General features: G+C 33.1%; 1 protein-coding gene and 1 long non-coding RNA gene across 5 annotated transcripts in view; one reads left to right on the top strand and one right to left on the bottom strand.

Moving 5' to 3' along the window:
• Positions 1-1,579: 1,579 nt before the first annotated feature.
• The window catches only part of LOC127716654 (uncharacterized), a 50,684-nt gene continuing 27,614 nt past the window's right edge, over positions 1,580-24,649 (bottom strand). The window contains exons 1-5 of one of the 4 annotated variants that reach the window (XM_052222905.1): positions 7,106-7,915; positions 5,659-5,881; positions 4,601-4,705; positions 3,078-3,170; positions 1,580-1,986 (exon numbers count right to left, since the gene is read on the bottom strand). In XM_052222905.1, the coding sequence (XP_052078865.1) occupies positions 1,705-1,986; positions 3,078-3,170; positions 4,601-4,705; positions 5,659-5,881; positions 7,106-7,911 (1,509 nt within the window). In that variant the 5' untranslated portion in view covers positions 7,912-7,915 and the 3' untranslated portion in view covers positions 1,580-1,704. Of the gene's footprint in view, positions 1,987-3,077; positions 3,171-4,600; positions 4,706-5,658; positions 5,882-7,105; positions 7,916-23,759; positions 24,165-24,649 lie in introns of those variants that run through there. The other 3 variants (XM_052222904.1, XM_052222903.1, XM_052222902.1) reach the window with 3 other exon arrangements.
• Positions 1,591-24,057, top strand: LOC127716672 (uncharacterized). The gene is made up of 2 exons (XR_007989066.1): positions 1,591-1,739; positions 23,918-24,057. It is a non-coding gene; the product is annotated as an uncharacterized LOC127716672 (long non-coding RNA).

Genomic DNA, 24,649 nt, shown 5'->3' with positions numbered 1-24,649 from the left:
TTCCGACTGATATTTAGTTTGTTTTACAGACTTGTTCTAGGCTGGTGGAGGGTTGACCACACACAAACATTTTAAACACGCCATTTTCTTTTCCAGGGGCCAGTTTTAGTCCAGTGGGTTGTCGTTAGTTGCTGTCTATCATATTTATTATTCGTTTACTGCTTTGTTATATAGGTAAGGGTGTTGGCTTTATCTTTTGAATTGTTTCACACTTTGCTACTAGTATTACAACCATGGCCTTGATAGCTTATAATACGGTTTGTGTTTTGGTCATTGTTGAAGGACGTACGGTGACTTGTAGTAGTTTCCATCCTCACCCATCATGTCTTTGGTGGATTGTTGTCTTACTGGCAATCATATAACGTTTACTTATTCTTTTATTATCCGTTCCTCAGTCCCTTTTTTGGTAGCATTTTTTGATAATCGGGAATTGCAAATAGAGATTCCTGAAATTTGTTATCCAGCATCATGTGAGCCTGACCATATCCTTTGATGCGTTTTCACTTCCATCAACCTCCTATTTACCGAATACTTACGTATTCTTACACATAATGGTCAAGTACATGTATGAAATTTTCAATGCATTTTTCTCTGAAACTACGAATCAGAGATTCCTTAAATTAAGTATCAATTAAGCTTAATGTAAGCATTCTGTGTCATTTGGTCTCTGGTGGAGTGTTGTCTCATTGGCAATCATATCACATCTTCTTATTTTTATATATACCGTATCATTGTTTTTTTTCAAATCTATCACTTATCAATTTTCTGTTACTGAATACTCATATACTACTATAGTTTTATAAGTAATAGGCAAAACACGAAAATATATCAAAACTCATTATTTAAAGGCAATAACTCCTGAAACGTTATCCACAGATTAGGTCATATTTACTTTTTTATAGATCTTGTGTTGGTGATTAATTTGGCTGTTTACAGATTCTATCTATCTATTATAGTTTTCGAGATGATAAGCAAAGACATGAAAATTATACAAAATCTTCATTTAAGGGCAATAACTCCTTCAGAAGTCATCTCATAATGTTAGTGAAAATAGGAAGTAGGTAGATCCACCTAGGGGCATTATGTTTTTCAGTCTGTGCGTTCGTTTCTTCGTTCGTCAGTCTGTCCCGCTTCAGGTTGAAGTTTTTGGTCAAGATTGTTTTTGATAAAGTTGAAGTCCAATCAACTTGAAACTTAGTACACATGTTCCCTATGATATTATCTTTCTAATTTTAATGCCAAATTAGAGATTGACCCCAATTTCACGGTCCACTGAACATAGAAAATGATAGTGCGAGTGGGGCATCCGTGTACTATGGACATATTCTTGTTTTTTATGTTATGGTTTTGAAGATAAGACAATTTATAATGCATTTTACACATATATTTTAATTTTAGCCATGACAGACATGTTTGTTGATTAACAGAGGGAAAAACACAATTTATACTAAACACTCTAAGGATCATTCACCCAAAGTTTGGTTTAAATTGATTCAGTAGTTTCAGAGAAGATCTTGTATTTAATTAAGTACAAACAATAAGAGGAGAAAATCTAACAGAGTTAAAAAAATTATAAAAACTATTTATACAGATGTTTTATTATCCCTTGAAATAAAAAAAATACATATACATGTATAATCACAGCAATTGTGTCTAGTATTGAATTCATATGAAAAATTCACCAACTATACTATTGTTCTTTATTTATTCTGGAACTGCATATCCTGGTGCAGCTAAAGGTCCCTCTTTATGAAATAAAACTGCAGGCCAGACCGTAAGCCTAAACTTTGTTCCTTTCTTTCCTGAGAAACGGAACATTTCCTTATTAAATTTTTCACCACGTTTTCCCCAGACTATTTCCATCGGTGGTTGTTGAATACACATATACCAAATAAGATTTACGCAGTTATCAACATATTCTTTGAGTTCTTTGCCTATAGATATGTCTGGTAGTACCTTACACTGCAACTCTTGTGTTAGAATATTCTAAAACAAACGAGATACAAACATTAAAATAGGTATTAGATTCCTATATATAAAAATATTAGATAGTCAAGTATATACAACAACAACAACAAAAAAAAATGCTGTTTTCTTAATTGCCCAGCTTAGCATTTAAATTTTCCAGAGGGTTCTTTGTAGTCACTGTCCATACAGAAACACACATGCCTTGTTCATATACTCAAAAGTTAATATAGATATCATCAAATAACTTAAATATAACATATGTAAATATATATCATGTTTTAAATTAAAAAAAATATACTAAGATACACATATTCATGACTCGTCAATCTGTCGATACCTGTCTCTTGGCATTGCAAAAGGTCATGTTTTTCTCTGACTGTTTATGACATCTTTACACTCAATCCATTGGATGTTAGTGTGTACTGATTGATATTTTAGTCCTAGATGCAAGATTTTTTTACTAGTTGCAATTTGCTTTGAATTAGGTGTCAGTAACTGTGCATGCAAGTACTCTCAGATCTGTACTCAGTGTCTTTTGGTTGTGGGAATATTATAGGTATCCTGACACATCCACTCTGTGCTTTTGCTACTTGTTTTTGCTTTACATCTATCAGACTAGTTGTGTCTTTTTCAAACTAATTTTTACAGTTTGTTCATTAGTTAAGTGGAGGTTTGGGCATCCCCTAACATGTTTTACCCTGCCACAATCTATGTGCCTGTCCAAAGTCAGCAGCCTATAATTCAGTGGTTTTTGTTTGTTGCTGTATATCATACCAGGTATTTGTTTTTCATACATTATGTTGTACATGAATCATCTGCTCATTGTTGAAGGCTGTACAGTGACCTATGATTGATTATTTCCATGTCATTTGGTCTCTTGTGGACAATTGTCTCATTGCAATCATACCACATTTTCTTATTCTTATATATAAGATGACAGTTTCTAATTAACAGGATTAGTATAAAAAGTATTCTGAATTTTAAACTTTAAAAAGTACATGGTAAAATTCCAAGGCATTTACATGATCTCACAGTTAATCTGATTTTTTTCATACAAAATAATTTAGATGTCCCAATGTCTTAACTTTCTTTAGACAGTATACAACTACCTGTTTGAGGATAGGAATGGTTGCTGGGGCAACAGCTTTTCTGTAGTCTTTTGCCATTTTTTCTGTTTTTGCTACAGTTTCATCATCACCTTTCTGCAATGTATAAAATCAGTGGTTGAACATTAGATTGCGTGCATTTTTCATTCAGATGCTGTATGAGAAGTTTAATTTCTTTTGTGCGTTTCATGTCAATCAAAAAATTATAAAAAGTTCCAATGTCCCCTGCGTTGTACATATTTATCAATCTATGATACAAGGGCAATAACTCAAAAAAAAATGTTTTTGTTCTTTTTAAACAATTCATAAATATCTTAAGAGAAATAAATGCTTCAGAGCAAATGCAATGTGAATTCTGTTAAAATTATTTTTTCCAAGGGGCATAACTCATAAATAAAATTTGATCAGCACTGATTTTCAAAGACGATCGATGCTGAAATAAACTTTACATAAAATTCTGTCAAGAATTGTACACATGAGAGTGCTTAAACAGAACAATTTTCCATATTATCCATATAATCGAACTCATCCAACGTTAAGACATTGCTAAAAAAACCATCACATAAGGTTCATAAAAATCTGGCAAGAACTGTGCATGTGAGAGCGCTTACAAGACCAGACTGAAAGACAGAAAGACTGACTGACGAATTGACAGACGCCTAGTATTTCTATGTCCCCCTCAATGCATTCCTGGGGGACTATAAATGTAAAAGAAATAAATCTCATGATATCAAGAGACTGAACTGCTTAACAGACAGAATTGTTCTATTAGGGTCAGGATGGGGTTTACTGAAAAGAGAATCATAGGCTAAATCTACAGAAAAATGGACCAAAAAAATAAAGAATAGAATTAAAAGTTAGGGCAAAATAATAAATAGAGATAAATAATGCAAAAATATACGATGTTTAAAGAAAAAAGAATAATAAGGGCCCTAAAATATAAAGAATAGAGAATAATAGGGGCTCTAGAATATAAAGAATAGAGAATAATAGGAGCACTAGAATATAAAGAATAGAGAATAATGGCCAAAAATTTATAGAAAATAGAAATATTTGCAAAAATTTAAGAATAGTGGGCAAAAAATATACATGATATAAAGAATCGAGAAAAAATTACAAAAATATAACAGAAAAATTGTCTAAAAATTAAAGAATACAGAAATGAAGGAACCAATCAAGACCCTCTTCTTTGAGTGTTAAGGTTTGAGTGATGATATATGGTAACTCCAGTTTAGACTTCTGAAAATGAATGTCAAACCTGAGGTCATTGTGTAGCTAGAAAATTTAAATTAATCAAATGCATTGTTGATTGCTCTCAATAAAAAATTCTATAAAATTGAGAATGGGAATGGGGAATGTGTCAAAGAGACAACGACCCAATCAAATTGCAGAAAACAGCAGGAGGCAACCAATGGGCTTCAGCTGGCCCCTTAACAAAAATGTGTACTAGTTCATTGAAAATGGTTGTCACACGAAACTCCAAAACATATAAATGAACTAAAATTTAAAAAATTATGACTACTTACACACTCTTTCTTTGTATTCATTGGATCAAATATGGGTGGAAGCATTTCCATCATGAGTTTATTAACCTGGCTATCTGCAGTCTTCTTACAGAATTCATAAATCACCTGCAAAACAAAAAATACTAATCACTGGTTTAAATCTAATAAATATTTCTCTCCACTGAAGACTAATGATTCTATCTTTACATTGTGATGTAGTGGCAATCATACCTCATTTTGATATAATGGCAATCATACCACATCTTCTTTTTTATATTGTACCTTGAAATAGCTTGTACTAAATATCCTTGAGTCTTCTTTGCACTGCTGATGGACAACCATTCATTTTGATGCTGGGAAATTGAATTTTAATGAAATTCTTACAATAATAGAAAAAATTAAGTAAATTCCTAATAGTTTTAATGATTGTTTTATCAAGTATTGTAGGAACTCAACTATAAGTCGGAAGTTTGGGAGTACAATTCACATTCCAGAGAGGGGTACCAACTTATAAGCGAGAGCCAGTGTACAGAGGAAAAATCCAAGCCAGAAATATGTGATCAGACGTGAATTTCCTGAGAAAAACTATGTTGGCTATAAAGCCAAAACTACTTTAAAACTTTCTTAATAAAGGTAAACAATACAATTCCTATATATCTGCCGAAACTAATTTTCAGGGGTATACACAAAAAAGTTTTTTTCAGGTTTATAAGTTAGCACAATTTTGAAATAAATTTATATGTAATTTTAAGGTGGTTCCAAACACCTTGACTAAAATTAATTTCCTCATTTAATTTTCATAAAATTTTTACCAAATATTTACTTTGATCCTTTGACAGAAAAATAAAATTAAAAACAAAAATTGAAACCTCTCACTGTATCGGAAAAAAATCCCTTGGATAAATGGCAATTTGACAAGCACTAATTTTGATCATTGAGGAGCTTAATATTTCTTTAACAATAAAACTTGATTAAAACATTCAGCTGATTTTTACAGAGTTATCTCCCTGTAGTTTTATGTACCACCTTAAATCAATAGCAGTGTACAATATTCAAAGCTATTAATAGCACCTACATACCTTTACAACATTTTGTAAGATATCAATTGTTTTCTCATCCATTTCTTCCTTCTCATCCTCTTTCTTACTTTCAGTTTTTTTAGGTTTCAGTACTTCATAAGCATTTGACCAGGTATCCTCAAATACCTCAGAGAATCTCTGACCAAGCCGTATTGGTTCATTTTGATCATCTCTTTCAGTAAATGTTCCATCTGCTTTTTGCCGGCTAGCTACATCATTTAACCTTCAACAAATCTAACATGTTTAATTTATTAAAGATGACATCAGGAACTGATTACCAGACACTAAATCCGCACGTAACGATTCTGCGTGTTGATGACCAAAACCTTCGAAAGTGATTGTATCTTGCACGTGATTGAAGATTTAAAACTTTAGAAAATTGTATTATTTTAATAAAAATTCAAATATTCACAGTACAAGTGGGCTTATATGAACGTAATCTATGAATCGCTGGTACATAATTAAGTCAGGGATTTTGTTACCACACTTCAATTAAAAAAAATACACAGTACTTTTATATATACAAATAGTTGATTTAAAAGTTTAGGGTATTACAAACAGGATATCACTTCCTACTTTTTACAATCATGTTGTTTACTAAGTCTGTGAATTTAGAAATAATCCTTTAACTAACTTATCATGTGGAAGAAACCACAGAGAAATCCAAACTTATAGTCATTAACAAACTGACAACGCCATGGCAAAAAAAATACATGCGCAGTAGTGATAGATATGTAGTATAAATATAGAAAATTTAATATTTTAATCAACAACAAAAAAAATTTTAAATATTATCTGTATCATATACCCAAGCGCCTGTGATTTATTATGGTATAAAATTCCGAGATAATAATGTTGAGGGTTTTACGTTTTACGTCAAAACTACAACGACCCACAACACGTTAGATAGGTATAGTTTTGTTTTTCCATTTTGTAGATATTTTTTCCAGCGAGTACTTAAAGTGTCGTTTGATAAATGTATTTCTCTACTTCTTACTCAATTTATCCCTTTCGTGACCCGTTGGTTATTTCTTATTTAATTTTAAAACGTCTGGTTGTTTGGTCTTTTTTCTTCATTGGTCAAAATTTGATAATGACGTCAAATTATCTTGCTTTTCTATGAAATTCCTATTGTAATGTGATGAAAAAAGGCGACCATGCCTGATGACGACACGTTAAAAACACATTCATTAAGCAAGTCGTTCGAAAAGATTGTCTGCATACCGTCTAAAAAGCATTAGCGAAACACATTCCACCACCTAATATCGCGCAATACGATAGCTATCAACTCACGACAGTTAAATTTTAAACATTTAAAACGCTCGGCGAGCCTCGCGTTTTAAATTTGGAAATTTAACTGTTTCGAGTGGATAAATATCGTATCACACTCGATGTAGCAGTAGAATCTTTATATATACAATATACATTTTTAGTTTTAGACAAATACCTGATCTTAAACTGTGTACAAAGAGACTGTATGATATCTTCTGTGAACCTTTGTTCATGAAACGCTGATGGTTGATAAGGTTTCATTATATTCGGGGTTGTCATGGAACCATTTTCTATATCGCATTTTAAAATCTGGTATGCAGATAAAAATGTCATGCCATGTTTTTCTCTAAGTAAATTGTCCAGAATAGAACAAGCTTCAGCTTGTTTCTTATAGTTTTGTCGCATATTGGCCAAATCCCGACGCGTTCGTTCTGTTTCAATTGACTGATCATCTTCGTATTCTGTTATTTTTATCTTGCCTTTACTGTTGATAATCTGTTGGGCCTCTTTCATTATAGAAGTAACATTTGCTGTGATGCTTTGTGTCTGTTTTTGACGTTTTTGAAGTTCTGGTATATGTATTTCCTCAATTTCCTTGATAATAGTAGAGGAAGATTGCATGGTCTCCTTCAATTTGACAACTTGAAGTCCTGCTGATTTTCGAGCTTCCTTCACGGCATTTTCAACATCACAAAATTTATGGTTATTATGAAGAGATGTAACACATTTGCTGCAAATTAAACATTCACAGTCAGAACAATACAACGAAAATTCTTGTTTATGGGTTTTGCATTCCGACAAAAATGTATATGCTGCTCGATCTACCTGATTTAAATCCGTTATGGAATGGTTTCTGGAAGCAGGAATGTTACTATGAATTGTTTTACATGGCTTACATATTGCTGTTTTACATTCGTAACAGAAGTATACTCCATTAATCAGTCCACAAAGATTGCATTTCGATGATGAAGCCTGTGCCATTGATATTTTGTATCAAGGAAGTTGTTTGCATATGCACAAAAAACGGAAATAGCTCTTCATAGTTTAATTTTAGACCATTTCTTAACTATTTAGGTCGACAATATTTATCAGTATCACATCTGGTGTTTTACCTTTTCTTATTTGCTTTAATATTTATAAATAATCTAAATAGCAGTAATTTCAACGAAAACAAATAAATAAACAAACAAACAAAACATTTAAAAAAAAAGAATTAGAATAGAGAAACAAAATCAATATTTGTTTATTAAATAAATTATAATATAAATTCGCTTGATTTGTTAGAGTTTGATTAACCTTTACAATTAACTTTAAGGACAGTTGGCTTGTTGATTACTCAATAAACGTGATGCATGTAAATGAGATCTATATTAGGTTTAATATCCAATCTAATTAAAATATAGATCTCTGATTTCGTTATACTACGTTATACTACATATAACGAAATCAATGATCTATATTTCAATTAGATTAATTTGGTTTTATATCCTGAGGCAAACCATTTCGGAATAGTTTTGGGTCCTAAATATTTCTTGAGCATCAAGGCGAATCCAGCTCAGGATAAAAGGGGGGGGGGGGGGGGGGGGGGTGTTCAACCATATGTCATCATTCAAAAGCATTTGATTGTCAAAAAAGGGGGACCAGATAGGACCCCCCCCAATTGATCCGCCACTGAGTATCCCGAATCTGTAGTAGAGACTGGCGTACACAAGCTACTATTGTAAGATCGTATGAATAGGAAAAAAAAAGAACATCTATTAAGTGAAAATATCTAAATACCCCTGAAAGGATAAACTAAAGGCCCTGAAGACATTGAAAGAGCCTGTGTCGTTCGCCTTGGTCTATGTGCATATTCAACAAACTTTAAGGACACTCTCCAACATTATAGACGAGAAAAAGAATTCATGACTAAAATCTCTGTTCTGTTGATCTTGTATTGCTAATTTAGTCTGTTTAATTTTTCTATGTCTTTTTTAGTGTTTAGTCAAAACACAAAAGAGGTAAAACAAATCCTCATTTGGGACAAATAGTCCTATAAAGAGTGACAGTCTACTAACTATATCGGCAAAATTTGACTTGATGTTAGATCTTGGCCTTTTTTGAGATCTAAAGTGTCTATGTATCTATTATAATTTTTATCATATAAGGCAAACACAAATCGTGAAAATCGTCATTAAAGGGCAATAACTCCAATAAAGAGTCGTAGGCCGATTTCCTCCAATCGGCAATCCTCGGGTGAATCCGCTACTCTCCTTAAGGTACGGAATCGGCCGAGTTGTGACGAATGCGATTTCCTCCATATTGTCTTAATTGTAGATCTTTTCTTGTTGATCATTTTTGCTTATTTAAGTTTCTGTAAATCTATTGTGGTGCTGAACACCAATATATAGTACTGAACCAGTCCATGTTTTATATGTACCTTATTATGAATCGATGACGTAATACTCATAATGAGACATTCTAACTCTTCACCTTCAACCACATGCATTGATCGTATATTGACATTATTGATTGCATTGATTGTTTATATTATAACTGTATTTTGTGTATAATTGCTGTGTCACCTCAATAAACCCTGGTGAGTTTCATATATGGTTATAATGTATTATTAGTATGTATGCTCGGATCCCACGACACTATTATTACTTTTAAGACATTAGGCGAAAACGCAAAAACATGGTAGAAAAATCGTCATTAAAAGGCAAATTAATCTAGGAATCTGATGTTTAGTAGTTGTCGTTTGTTGATGTGGTTCATAAGTGTTTCTCGTTTCTCGTTTTTTATATAGATTAGACCGTTGGTTTCCCTTTTTGAATGGTTTTACACTAGTAATTTTTGGGGCCCTTTATAGCTTGCTGTTCAGTGTGAGCCAAGGCTCCGTGTTGAAGACCATACTGTGACCTATAATGGTTTACTTTTATAAATTTTGACTTGGATGAAGAGTTGTCTCATTGGCACCCATACCACATCTTCTTATATCTAATAACTGTAATAAGGAGTGACGATCTCGACTATAAAACTTATTGTAGAGCTTGTCTTGTTGATTATTTATGCATTTTAAAGTTTCTCTCTATCTATTATAGCTTTCAAGATTATAGGCAAAAATGTGTCATTAAAGGGTAATGACTCCTATAAGAAGTCGTCCTACAGTTAGAGGTATATGGACAGTTGGTAGAGTTCAACACTCTGAATTTGTCTGCTTCTGTAAGATTTTTCTATTGATACATAGTAACGGTTTTCAAAATAAAAGACAAAATGTTAACAAAGGTACCAGGCTTATATTTTTGATACGCTAGACGCGCGTTTCGTCTACATAAGATGCATCAGTGACGCTCAGATCAAATACTTAGAAAGCCAAATGAGTATAAAGTTGAAGAGCATTGGGGACCAAAAATTCCAAAAAGTTGTACCAAATATGCCTAGGATAATCTATGCCTGGGATAAGAAAATCCCTAGTATTTCGAATAATTCATAATTTTGCAAACAGTTAATTTATAAAAATGACCATACAATTGATATTCATGTCAACACCGAAGTGCTGACTATACTGGACTGGTGATGACCTCGGGGACGAAACGTCCACCAGCAATGTCGACCCAGTGGTGTAAATATTTATGAAAGGTACCAGGCTTATAATTCTGATACGCCAGACGCGCGTTTCGTCTACATAAGACTCATCAGTGACGCTCAGATCAAAATAGTTATAAAGCCAAACAAGTATATAGTTGAAATGCATTGGGGACCAAAAATTCCAAAAAGTTGTGCCAAATACGGCTAAGGTCATCTATGCCTGGGTTAAAACTTGTATTTACCCTTATAGTCGATTTAAGCCATGTCGGCCATCTTGGTTGGCAGGCAGGGTCATCAGACAGAGTTTTTAAACTAGATACCCTAATGATGATGGTGGCAAAGTTTTGTTAAATTTTTCCCAGTAGTTTCAGAGAATATTTTTGTAGAAATTAACAGACGATGAAGGACGGAGACAGACGTCATGTGATGAGAAAAGTTCACTTGGCTAAATATACGACAAAAGAAATTATTTCAGATTTCCAATTGTGAACTTTCCATTTTTATGTAGCAACATTCAAGCAGCGCCTGCATACGGAGTATGTATCTCCCAATTGATAAGATATTCCCGGGCTTGTATTTCCTATCACGATTTCCTTGATAGAGGGTTGCTGCTCACAAGAAAGCTATTAAACCAAGAGTTTCAAATGGTGAAGTTGAAATCCTCCCTTCGTAAATTTTACGGACGCCATCACGAGTTTGTTGACCGTTATGGAATATCCGTTTCACAGATAATATCGGATATGTTCCTTTTGCCATATCAACTACAATCCCGTTCCCTTTTCACGAATGTGACCTACCGAATTAGACTATTTACCGGGTTTGTAATAACACGAGCAACACGACGGGTACCACATGTCGAGCAGGATCTGCTTATCCTACCACAGCACTGAGATCACCCCCTAGTTTTTTGTGGGGTTTGTGTTGCTTAGTCTTTAGTTTTCCATGTTGTATCTTGTGTACTATTATTTGTCTGTTTGTCTTTTTCTTTTTTAGCCATGGCGTTGTCAGTTAATTTTCGATCTATGAGTTTGAATGTCCCTCTGGTATCTTTCGCCCCTCTTTTTTGTCATGCGGGCCAGGTGAGCTAAACAGTCCATTCTCAAAATATGGTTTACCGAAGGCAAGAAAAAAGATATACCAAATAAAGATTTAGACAACATGTCAAATATAAACTAAATGATTTCAGTAAGTAGCGAGATTTTTGTTCTTGCGAAGGAAATACAAAATGTAAGACACGGCTGGTAATCTACACAAGCAGAACAATCGGTTCTGAAACGAAAAGCATAAGAGAATTTTCAGGTTATGCTTGAATGGAGTCATTGTCACCGCTTCGCAAGGCATGTACATTTCTAAAATCGCAATTTTCTAATTCAACTGATCAAATATTGCAAATCGGGGAATGCTATGCTGTGGTGAATGCTTTCTTGAAGAGACACGTGTACTGTTGTGCATGGATTTAAACTCCTGTAAAATCAATCACCCCACGAGAAATTGCCGAAAAAAAGTGACATTAAACTTTTGAGATGATTCTATTAACCATGTTAACAGACCTGCAAGTTCAAATTTCTTTCTTTTTTTCTGTCCACGCGACTGGATATCGATTTGGGCGGCTTATGTGCGGTCAGAAGTTGATAGACGTCTTTTATAATTATCTAATCTGTCAATGCTCATTATTTCATGCGTGAGGGGAATCGTTTCTGATTGAGGACATCATGAATGCTTGAGGGGAAGTGCAAATCTATCTTATCGAAAGTTCATGAATATCCCACTCTATAGTATTGACTGTATATGATAACCCTTATGAAACTGAATTGTTTACCGCAAACTTGCAGCAGACTTGCCGCAAACTTGCGGCAAACAAAAAGTTTGCAGGAACACAGAAAATTGTGTTTGCAGATGTTTGCCGCTAGCTGCAAACTTCCGGCAAACATTGCAGCTTTTTGCTGCAAGCTTGCGGCAAGTTTGCAGAAACATCAATGTTTGCCGTAAGATTGCCAGAAAGTTAGGATAATTAAGAATGTTTGCCGCAAGATTGCAGAAAACTTTGACCATTTTATATGTTTGCCACCAAATTGCAGAAAACTTTGACCATTCTATATGTTTGCCAGAACATTGCAAGAACTACACAATATTGACTGGGCATGCCTAGTTGGCACTTCCTGGAAGCTAACAATTTGAAATTGTGACTAGGTCATGTTGATTGTGTTTGGAAAATGCATTTCACATATAAGAGATCAAGGAGGCATTTTGGTTCAATGATAAAGGATTTATATCAATATGTAATTTTGTAAGTACAAATAATTCATAGAACAGCATGTTTTGATAAAATAATTAATGTCACAATATACATAATTAAGTAAGCAACTATATATATATGTGTGTGTTTGAAAATCTTTCGCTACATGTATTATAAGTTTGAATTTTGTAATTGATGTACTGTACCATGTTTATTAAAATTAAGTTCAATTTTGTAATGCAATTATTACCTAGCTTTATACCCGATACACACTTAAGATTTATTCTTTTTTCATTTCTTAATTACAGGTATATGATGTCATTTGAGAATGACCCCTGTCCCCTTTGTTTGCAAGAATTCTTTCAATGACTGTTTGTATACAGGCAGGAATTCTTTTAAAAATGTTGCTGTGTAATTTGAAAGAGCTAAATTAATTGAATGTGTCTACACACATGACATTAATATATGTGTAGTTCCTGCAAGTTTGCCGCAAGTTTGCAACAAACATTTGCCGCAAGCTTGCAGAAAACAATTGCCGCAAGCTTGCCGCAAATCTAATTTGCATAATTTTGTTTGCAGCAAGCTTGCCGCAACCTTCATTTGCATGGTAAAATGGTTGCGGCAAGTTTGCAGCAAATGTTTGCCGCAAGCTTGCGGCAATGTTTGCTGCAAACTTGCGGCAAATGTTTGCCACAGGGCTTATTTTTCGGTAAGGGAACTTTGTCCAAACTGGGGTTTTTGATTGATTAAAGCTAAATAAATGCGTCTTAAATTTCACTTACAACAAACATTCTGTGAGTATTGCATAGCAATACATAATCCCCTACCAATTAAAAATTCATTGTATTGGAACAAAATTCGAACTTGATTTCTAACTTGTCACAGTGTAAACTATGATAAAAACAATTATCGCTATTTTATGAATTTTTCCTTTGATCTTGCTGACTGATAATTTCTGTTCTCAGCAGAGTCGAGTGATATGATATTATCGCTAGAAACTAATGGAACACGTGCCGTTGTCAAGGAAATTAATAAGGTCTTCATAGGTAAAATAGCGATAAACAGACTGAGATTATCATTGGTCATCTCAACTCGATTGCTTTTCTCGCTTTCGCCGTACCGGCTCAAGTGAGAAAACCAATCTCGTTGAGATAACCAAAGATAATCTATAAATATCAAGTCAATATCTTTAGGCATGACGAAATAAAGTGTTGAAAACTAATAAAATACGTGTATTTTGTAAGTCCAAGGACCATAACTCTGCACAAAATCATCATACCGTAACAAAATCCTAACTTGATCTGTAACTTGTCATGATAACGGTCTATACGGTTCGTGTAACACTTATCAATTCAAAATTTTTAAAAGTTTTCAAATTTAAGATTTTTGGAATTTTGATCAAAGTTTTAAATTATCAAAAATTTTTGAGATTTTTTGAAATTTTTTAATTTTCACCAAATAATTAAATTTTAAAAATCTAAATATCGTTTTTAAATTTGATAGTTTAGATATTTGATCAAACTTTAAAAGTACTAAACTTGACGTACAGTTTTGATTATTTCGCTTTTTGAAAGTTTGATTTTTAAAATTTTTGATTAAGATATCAAAAATAGAAAACGGGCGAAAAGAGGGGTACCTGTAAAGTGCGAAACGGAATAAAAGCGGAACGAAACGAAACAAAACAAAAAGAAACGAAACAAAATTAAATGAATAGTTACTGTTACTTAAAAGTTAATGTATAAAATAAAACCAGCGGCAGACAGTTGTAAGCGGTGAAAAATTTGATAACAAAATAAATATTTCTCAAAAGCGGAGAATTCATTTTAAAACAAGAAACACGGCTCTGAATTATGATCATTCTCAGTTCGGAATGAAAAGCACGAAATATATCAAATCCTTTTTAATTGCAAAATAAACAATTTTAAGAAGAAGTCGTTTTTTTTTAAAACAAATTGGACATCAAATGAGAAAACAGTATTCTGAAATTTTTTAGGTTTTACATTTATTGAAAAAAAAATTATTTAAACCTATTCAAACCGGCATCAAACAAGTTGATTAACTTAAAAAAAAAATCTCTTATATAAGCTTAGCGTTTCAGATAAATAATTCAGATCTATTTGGTTTCCCCAGCGCCCATCATTTAGGAGTAACAGTGAAAACTGACCAACTCGCAGTAGGCCAAATAGTTTGATACTTGCACATTTTTTATGTTATCGTACGACAATCAACTTTGAGCAAAGTACAAGAACGCAGCTACGTCCAGGGCGTGTAGAGAGTGCCATCCAGTTTGGCCATACACCAATGTTGCTCTCGAAAAACTAGGACAATGTAAAACGCTGAATTTTAAGTAAAGCATTTAACCACGGAACGCTGAAAACTGAATATTTGAATGTCAAGTAAATATAAGAACCGAAACAATTGAAGAGGTGTATGGCCAAAAGGAAAGTTAAACATATCAAAATCCATCTAAGGGCTACTTTGCCCGAGGGAATCGAAACGCAAGTTTCTTTGTAATTTGTATATAAACTACCTATTCTAAATGATTGATTGTCGGTTGCCAGTGGCACATATTTCATGCATGGTCAGGACGTTAACATTAACAATAAATACAATAGGTAGGTCCTGTAAGAGTCCGTTCAGGATGAAGATCGGCATTTTAGATGCCACTGGGAAATGAGAGAATATTGGATAGGGACAGAAATGTTGCCTTGCAACAAACCAACGAGTTACTGCAGGGGTTCTTAGCGTGAAAAGAGCTTGGCACTCTTTCTACACGCCCCATTCTGACTAGACTTCGCTGCGTACTTGTACTTTGCTCAAAGTTGATTTTCGTGTGATAACTTAAAAATGCGCAAATTACAATTACGGAATTATCCCTTAATACAAAAAAATCCCGTTTCCTTTTATTCGCTATTTAAAAACAGGGCGGATTTAAAACCCCTAAAAGAGCTACATATATGATAAATGCATATACTTTTTACAAGCATCAGTCCAAACGTTGTCTAAGGGAGAAACCATTTAACTTCAATGGTTTTTTGTCGGATTAAAATTGTATTTGGTTTTTCAACGCTATCAATCAAATTATTTTGTTCAAAATTTAACACTATAAAGTATGGGGAAAATCTGGATTCAGAATATATTTTTTTTGTCCTCTGCTTGAACAGAATATTTTTTTTCATCAAATTGGGGATCAGAATATTTTTTTAGGAAAAAACCATACCCCTCTCTTTGAAGTTAAATGGTCGTTTCCTGACTAGGCCCCCACCTCTTCAAATTCATTGATCTGCACCTAAATAATGTACCATTATTGAAGCCCCTCGTGGAAGTATCCAAGTCAAATTAAGTGTCACCTTAGTATCAATATTTATATTTCCGATTCCCAAATAGATTACCATTTATCGTTGATATGAACTTTTAAAGATTTATTTCATATCACGATTTCAAAATGCCGACACCTACAAATAGGTAGATGGGCGCTTAATGTACAGCGGCAACTATTACAGGCTTAAAATAATGTTTATGGTTTACGTTTATATAGTATGAATGTATTCAGCTTTTACAAGAATAGCACGATCAGTTGGATGTTTACGTTAGATACATTTTAACAGTAACCTGGCTCCAAGCTACTAATATTTGATCTTACTCTTAAATTCAGCGTGTATAGCGGGTAGCAGTGTAAAATAGTTATCAACAACCTTCTACATTCGTGGCTAGCACAACGTTCATTGCGACACAATAAATTCAGTTTTCCTACCGTATCAATACTTTGAACTTAAATCAATGATAAAAGGCAATATATGATCGTCATGCAATCGATAAAAAATGAAAACAAAACGTTAAAAATTGCTGGCGTCCGAAGCGCTTTCCTGGATCTACCTTCATCGGGAACGCTCAAAAGCCGAATATTTGAAGGCCAACAATTTATAACAACCGAAATAGTTGATAAAATGTTTACTGAGATGATCATTCAACATATACATCCAATGATTTCATCTGCCGACATGATTGCAGATAGCAACAAGAGGCTCTCAAGAGCCTGAATCGCTCACCTGTATGTCAGAGGAGAAGATTTTTAAATGTTAGCAAACTTGATGAACAAATTGTGTAAAATTGTCTTTAAAGGGCAATAACTCCATAAGGGGTCAATTGACAATTTTAGTCATATTAACTTTTTTGTAGATCTTACTTTGCTGAACATTATTGCTGCTTACAGTTTATATATATCTATAATAATATTCAAAATAATAACAAAAGACTGCAAAATTTTGTTAAAACTACCAATTCAGTGGCAGCAACCCAACAATGGGTTGTTCGATTCGTCTGATAATTTCAGGGCCGATAGATCTTGACCAATTAAACAATTTTACCCCCATGTCACATTTGTTCTAAAAGATTTAGTTTTTGAGATATAAGCCAAAAACTGCATTTGACCCTTATGTTCTATTTTTAGCCATGGCGGCCATGTTTGTCGATGGATACAAACTTCGGATATAATTTATAAACAAGATACCCTAAGGAACATTGAGTTAAAGTTCGAAGGTAATTGGCCCAGTAGTTTCAGAGAAGAAGTTTTTTAAATGTTAGCAAACTTCATGAACAAATTGTGTAAAATTGTCTTTAAAGGGCAATAACTCCTTAAGGGGTCAATTGACAATTATGGTCATATTAACTTTTTTTGTAGATCTTACTTTGCTGAACATTATTGCTGCTTACAGTTTATATATATCTATAATAATATTCAAAATAATATAAAAAAAAACTGCAAAATTTTGTTAAAACTACCAATTCGGTGGCAGCAACCCAACAATGGGTTGTTCGATTCGTCTGAAAATTTCAGAGCTGATAGATCTTGACCAATTGAACAATTTTACCCCCATGTCAGATTTGCTTTAAAAGCTTTAGTTTTTGAGATATAAGCCAAAAAACTGCATTTGACCCCTATGTTCTATTTTTAGCCATGGCGGCCATGTTTGTCGATGGATCAAAACTTCGGATACAATTTATAAACTAGATACCCTAAGGAACATTTAGTTAAAGTTTGAAAGTATTTGGCCCAGTAGTTTCAGAGGAGAAGATTTTTTAAATAGTTTATGACGACAGACGACAACAGACGACGGACGACGACGGACGCCAAGTGATTGCATAAGCTTTCATGGGGCCCTTCGGGCCCCGGTGAGCTAAAAAGTCGTAATCAAAACAAAAAACAAAAATGAAATCAAATTTGAGAGAATACAAGCTTGTATTGAGCCATTTTATTGCTTAATTTTCAGTAGAAAATAAATATACATACTCAACCCTACCATACTATTTAGCCTACTGCGAGTTGGTCAGTTTTCACTGTTACTCCTAAATGATGGGCGCTGGGGAAATCAAATAGATCTGAATTATTTATCTGAAACGCCAAGCTTATGTTAGAGATTTTTTTAAACGTAAATCAACTTGTTTGATGCAGCTGTAAATAGGTTTTATAACATTATTTTTTCTTCAATAGATGCAAACCCTTAAATAAATCAGGATACTGTTATCTCATGTGATGTCTAATTTGTTTTAAAAAACCCGACATTTTTATTTAAATCATTTATTTTGCAAATAAAAATGTTTTGATATTTTTCGTGTTTTTTATTCCTAACGTACTAAGAATGGTCATAATCAGAGCCGTGTTTCTTGTTTTAAAATGAATTCTCCGCTTTTGAGAAATATTTATTTTGTTATCAAACTTTTCATCGCTTACAACTGTCTGCCGCTGGTTTTATTTTACACATTAACTTTTAAGTAACAGTAACTGTTCTTTTCATTTTGTTTCGTTTCGTTTCGTTTCGCACTTTACAGGTATCCCTTTTTTCGCCCGTATTCTATTTTTGATATCTTAATCAAAATTTAAAAAATCAAACTTTCAAAAAGCGAAATAATCAAAACTGCACGTTAATTTTAGTACTTTTAAAGTTAGATCAAATATCTAAACTATCAAAAACGATATTTAGATTTTTAAAATTTTAATTATATGGTGAAAATTTCAAAAATTTCAAAAATTCGGAATTTTGATATTTTAAAACTTTGATCAAATTTCCAAAAATCTAAAATTTTAAAACTTTTTAAAATTTTGAATTGATAAGTGTTAAACGGACCCTATACCAATTTTCAAATCAACACCTTCAATTATGACAAAAATTGCGGAAACTGATTATTTGAGCAATAAGTCCAAGGACCATAACTCTGCACAAAATCATCAGACCAGAACAAAATTCAAACTTGACCTGTAACTTGTCATAATAAAACAATAGACCAAATATCAAATCAATATCCTCAAGCATTACGAAAAGAAGTGCAGAAAACTGCTAATTTGAGTGAATTTTCTAAGTCCAAGGAAAATAAATGTGCTCAAAATCATCATACCGGAACAAAACTCGAACTTGATCTGTAACTTGTCATGATAAAACAATATACCAAATATCAAATCAATATCTTCAAGCATGAAAAAAAAATGTGGACATAACTTATTTGCCGGACTGACGGATGGACAGACAGACAGACAGACGGACGGAGTGCAAACCTAAAAATTACAACAATCACTCCAAACAGATACATGTACATATAAAAGTTTCAAAGAAAGGCAAGTAACTCGCATAGTTTCAGTGAAGTTCACACTAAATTTAAATTGACAATGGAAATGGCTAGACCATAAATATAAGTGGTTAAGATTTATGATTGACTATGCTTTTTCCCGCCTGCATGTAAGACTTTAATAAAATTGAGATTGGAAATGGTTAATGTGTCAAAGAGACAACAACCCGATCAAAGAGCAGGTAACAGCAGAAGGCCAATGGGTCTTCAACACAGCGAGAAAATTCCGCACACTGAGGCGTGCTTCAGTCGGCCCCTAAACAAGAATATGTACTAGTTCGGTGATAATAGACGTCATACTAAACTCAGAAATATATAAATGAATTAAAATTAAAAAATCACACAAGACTAACAATGGCCAGATGCTCCTGACTTGTAACAGGCACAAATTTAACATACGGCGAGGTTGAACATGTTTTGTGAGATCTCAACCCCCTATACCTTTAGCCAATGTAGAAAAAAACAAACACACAGCAATACGCACAGTAAAACTCAGTTTAAAAGAAGTCCGAGTCCGATGTCAGAATAGGTAACAAAAGAAACTAAACAAACTTAATATTCATGAACTTTCGATAAGATAGGTTTGCACTTCCCCTCAAGCATTCATGATGACCTCAATCAGAACCGATCCCCTCACGCATGAAATAATGAACATTGACAGATTTTAGATATATTAAGACGTCTATCAACTTCTGACAGCCAGCATATAAGCCGCCCAATTCGACATTCAGTCCCGTGGACAGAAAAAAAAGGAAATTTTAACTTGCAGGTCTGTTAATAGAAACATCTCAAAAGTTTAATGTCAATTTTTTTTAGCAATTTCTCACTGGCGTGTAGCAGGAGTTTTAACTCCATGCAAAAAAGTAAACGATAAACGTGTCTCTTCAAGAAAGCATTCACCACAGCATAGTATTCCCGGATTTGCAATATTTGATCAGCTGAATTAGAAAATTGCGATTTTAGAAATGTACATGCCTTGCGAAGCGATGACAATGACTCCACTCAAGCATAACCTGAAAATCCTGTCACGCTTTTCATTGCAGAACCGATTGTTCTGCTTGTGTAGATTACCAGCCGTGTTAGAATTTATTCGAAAAAACCTTAAAAAAAATTATGTTAAATTGTCATTAAATTTTTACTTAAATAAATACTGTAATGGTCAATATATCATTCCCTGAGTATAAACCATAGAAATAAATTTTTAATTAATATTTATATACATTTTATATAAATTTCATGCATATACATCATTAACATTTAAAGAAATAAGATTGTTTTTGATTGTTCATATTGTTAAAACTGTTCTTAAAAAGTTGGTACGAATTGACCAAGCATCTTGGGACGAATTGGTTGGCACGAATATGAGATAGATTGGTCATGACAATATGACTTGTGTATAATCCAAATACTCATATACTGTCTAGAACGTATATGAATTTTGGTGCAATGAGAGGAGCTCGATTTATTCACCTTTTTTTAGCATACATGCAACCATCACAGGATTTGGAGATGTTCTTGTTGCTAAGTCTTTAGTTTACTGCATACTGAATTGTAGTTAATTGTTTGGGGTTTCGTCATTTCCTTTTTGACTACAGGGTTGTCCTTTTTCTCTTCGACTTATTAGTTTTTTATTGTCCTCTTGATCATGCAGTCAGTGGTATTACTAGTATTTTCAATGTATTGTTACAGGAAAAAAAAGCCTTTAGATACCAAAGAGACATTCAAAATTCGTAAATAATTTTAACCAAAGCTATATCCCTTAAAGCCATGGTCATAGTGTTTGTTGTCTGTTATAGTTTGAATTATGTTTTTTATCTTTAGTGAGCAAGCTCAAATACCACTATCCTAGCATCTTGACTCACTGTCAGAATCTATTTTGTCTGTTTTAGTGTTTCTATGATATATTTCATATAAAGCTTACATTGGTATGATATGAATTTATAAAAGGTTCACACGGAAATCACAAATTACTACCGAGAAATGTATATGAATCAGTAAATTCGATTTGATATTTAATTAGTATTTTTTTAACATTTTAAAACTATCGAAAATCTCCTGACAACCGATCAGACCATAGTTTCAAGTTGGCCAAATGCATAAAAGAACACTAATTGATGCTCAATAGCCAGTCGATACATTTGTATTTTAAAATACAACGGGCATATAAGGATCGTAATGATATTATGTGGATAAATTTGTCGGTTTTCAAGAGTTAAATTGACAGCACATCATCACTACAATGGCTACCATTTTTAAGATTAACTTTTATCAGTGTATATAATTCTTATGGATTTAATGTAAATACTGGTGGAGGATATTCAGTGTATATACTTAACATTTTAATTTATTATACTTCACGTAAAAATGCAATATTTTGATTGGCTTATACGAGGGTGTTAATTTACTCTATTCTATGGTAAATACTTTATTACCCTTCACGGAGACGCTTGATCAAGTGTGCGCTTTATTTAATACGACTCTATCCTATCAAGGACGTATATTAGATTAGTTATACGTCCTTGATCCTATGGCAAAACTCTATTACCCTTCACGGAGACGCTTGATCAAGTGTGCGCTTTATTAAATACGGATGGTTGTTATGTACAAGACGTCATAGTTTATTACTTTGAATTTGAAATTTAATCAACAGTAATAACAGAACCTTCAGTATAATAAATTAAATAACACATATCTGAGAGGGTGATAGAGCAGATTGTTACCCCTCGAAAAGACATTGTCAGCCTTGGCTTCGCCTCTGACAGTTGACAATGTTTTCTCGGGGTAACAATCTGCTCTATCACCCTCTCAGCTATGTGTTATTTATATAATACCGTACTCCGGGTTCCAGGAGGTGTGCCTTGATTGGCAGAAGTTATTTACAGATATATAGATAGGTGGCGCAATGGGGAGATAATTTTGACGAAATCGAATCCTGACTGCCCCCACTGGAGTTTTAACAAGAAATGTAGTTTTCAAGAACAATGTAACTTGCCAAGGATGAAAATACCAATAGAACATAACTCCTAAATTATAATCTGTCTGGGTAAACTTCCAACATTTGAGTCATTGCAAAATTTTTACTCACTCTGTTGGTTTTCTATTATGATTTTTTTCATACATGTATAGTGAAAGTTCACGAGACAGATTAATTTAGGAGTTGGGTATGTTCTATTGATATTTTTATAGAAAAAAACAAATATTTTTTTTTATCAAACATTAATGAAAGTGAAACAGTGAAATTTATAATTCGTTTTTAGCAGGTAATTTGGTTCAGTTTTATCCAAATAAGCTAAGATATATAGTCAATGAATTATTTACTTGCAAGGGAATAATTCGACTTCATTAAATCCGTATTCATGCGAACTTCAATTGAATCCCTAAGCTAGAGATGGGTTACGCATGAACTAGGTGTGTTTAGCTATCAAAAGGAAAAGAATGTCAACATTGGAGGTGAAACAACGGTAAATCATTTGGTTGATCGACTGATTCATCTTCTAAAACTCATCCTTATACAGGTAAAAATGATTATTAACATATTGTTTTAACCTATAATATCAAACAGTCCTAGAAAATCCAATTGCACGTGTTTGCTATCTTTTACAGTGCTCCAGATAGAAATTGAAAGGGGCAGGGTGCCAGTGGAGGGCAGGGCACTTTTTAGGATAGAAAAAGGCACTGCCCATTTTTTTTTCTACATTTCTGTGTGTATCTATATTGGCTTTTTATCACAAGTTCACATTGTTTTTTTACTGTATATGTTGACAATAAAGATGTATAAGTTGTTGTTTTAGAATAGAAACACTTAAACAGACAATATAGATTTTGACCTAATTCTGCATTCGCCATCTTGGGATGACCGTGAATTGATTTACGGTCATCAGCTTTACCCCAGTGAATAATTCATATTAAATTCATGAAAATTCCTTAGAAAAACCTCTACATATAGTTCTTTTCTGATTACCTTTAGGTATGATTCATTCTGTTATGATTTTAGACTGAAATATTGTCTCACATAAATCGATATTTTATAACTATGACCTGATCCTTAGATATAGTGACCTCAAATTTTATACAGATCTTTAAAATATTGATGTGACAAGAAAAATCCTGCTTTAAACAAAACACACTTTTTTAGTATTTTAGTGTAGGACCTAAAGGGTGCATTCCACATGAATGCATGTTATCCTACTGCAACACATTACTAGTATTTTAACTTTAACTTAACTTGTATGGTGAACGTATATGTAACAGTTAATGTTCTTTACTGGACATAAAAGCAGAAAACCTATAACTCCACACTCATGACTACAACTGTATATATAGCTAGCCTGCTTTTATCGAACTACCAATGCATTTCAAATTATGTGAGGAGAAAATCTAACCTAGTCTTAAACATAATAAAAACTATACAGATACTTTATTATCCCTTGAAATTATAATTAAAAAAGTACATATATAATCACAGCAATTGTATCTACTACTGAATTCATATGAAAAATTCAGCCATTATATCATTGTTATTTATTTATTCTGGAACTGCATATCCTGGTGCAGCTAAAGCTCCCTCTTTATGATATAAAACTGCAGGCCAGACCGTAAGCCTAAACTTTGTTCCTTTCTTTCCTGAAAAGCGGAACATTTCCTTATTGAATTTATCACCACGTTTTCCCCAGACAATTTCCATTGGTGGTTGTTGAATACACATATACCAAATTAAGTTTACACAGTTATCAACATACTCCTTCAGTTCTTTGCCTATAGATATGTCTGGTAGTACCTTACCTTGCAACTCTTGTAATAGAATATTCTAAAACAGACAAGATTAAAATATTAAAATATCAAATAATATCAAAGTATACTGCAAATCCAGAATTAATACTTACATTCATTATAACAATTATTGAAGAATTGACAATTTTGGTGATTTCAAGAAAATATGAATACTGAAACAGATATGTATCTAAGTCAGAATGCAAGTTCTCATTATTGCGATACTCACCCATTGGCATTAATTTTTGAATTAACAGTATATGAGAAGCAACGAAGGCAAATGATTTCCAGATTATTCAAATATAAATGGGGTCACAGATGGTGCCCCTGCTTGCATATCATATAAAGTTATGAAGGAACATAACTGAAATTAACAATTACATCATTGATATTTTTAGAACAGATATGAGATTCCTATTTTTCCATTCGTAAAGGAGCATAACTCTAGAACGGTTGAAGTGACACTACCAAAATTCAAACTTGATCTGCATTTTGTGGTAATAAGCATTGTGTATAAGTTTA

This window comes from Mytilus californianus, unplaced genomic scaffold (assembly GCF_021869535.1).
Source record: "Mytilus californianus isolate M0D057914Y unplaced genomic scaffold, xbMytCali1.0.p SCAF_9, whole genome shotgun sequence".
Classification (NCBI taxonomy): domain Eukaryota; kingdom Metazoa; phylum Mollusca; class Bivalvia; order Mytilida; family Mytilidae; genus Mytilus; species Mytilus californianus.
Note: the sequence above shows the minus strand (reverse complement) of the source record. Positions and strands in the feature narration are given on the sequence as shown.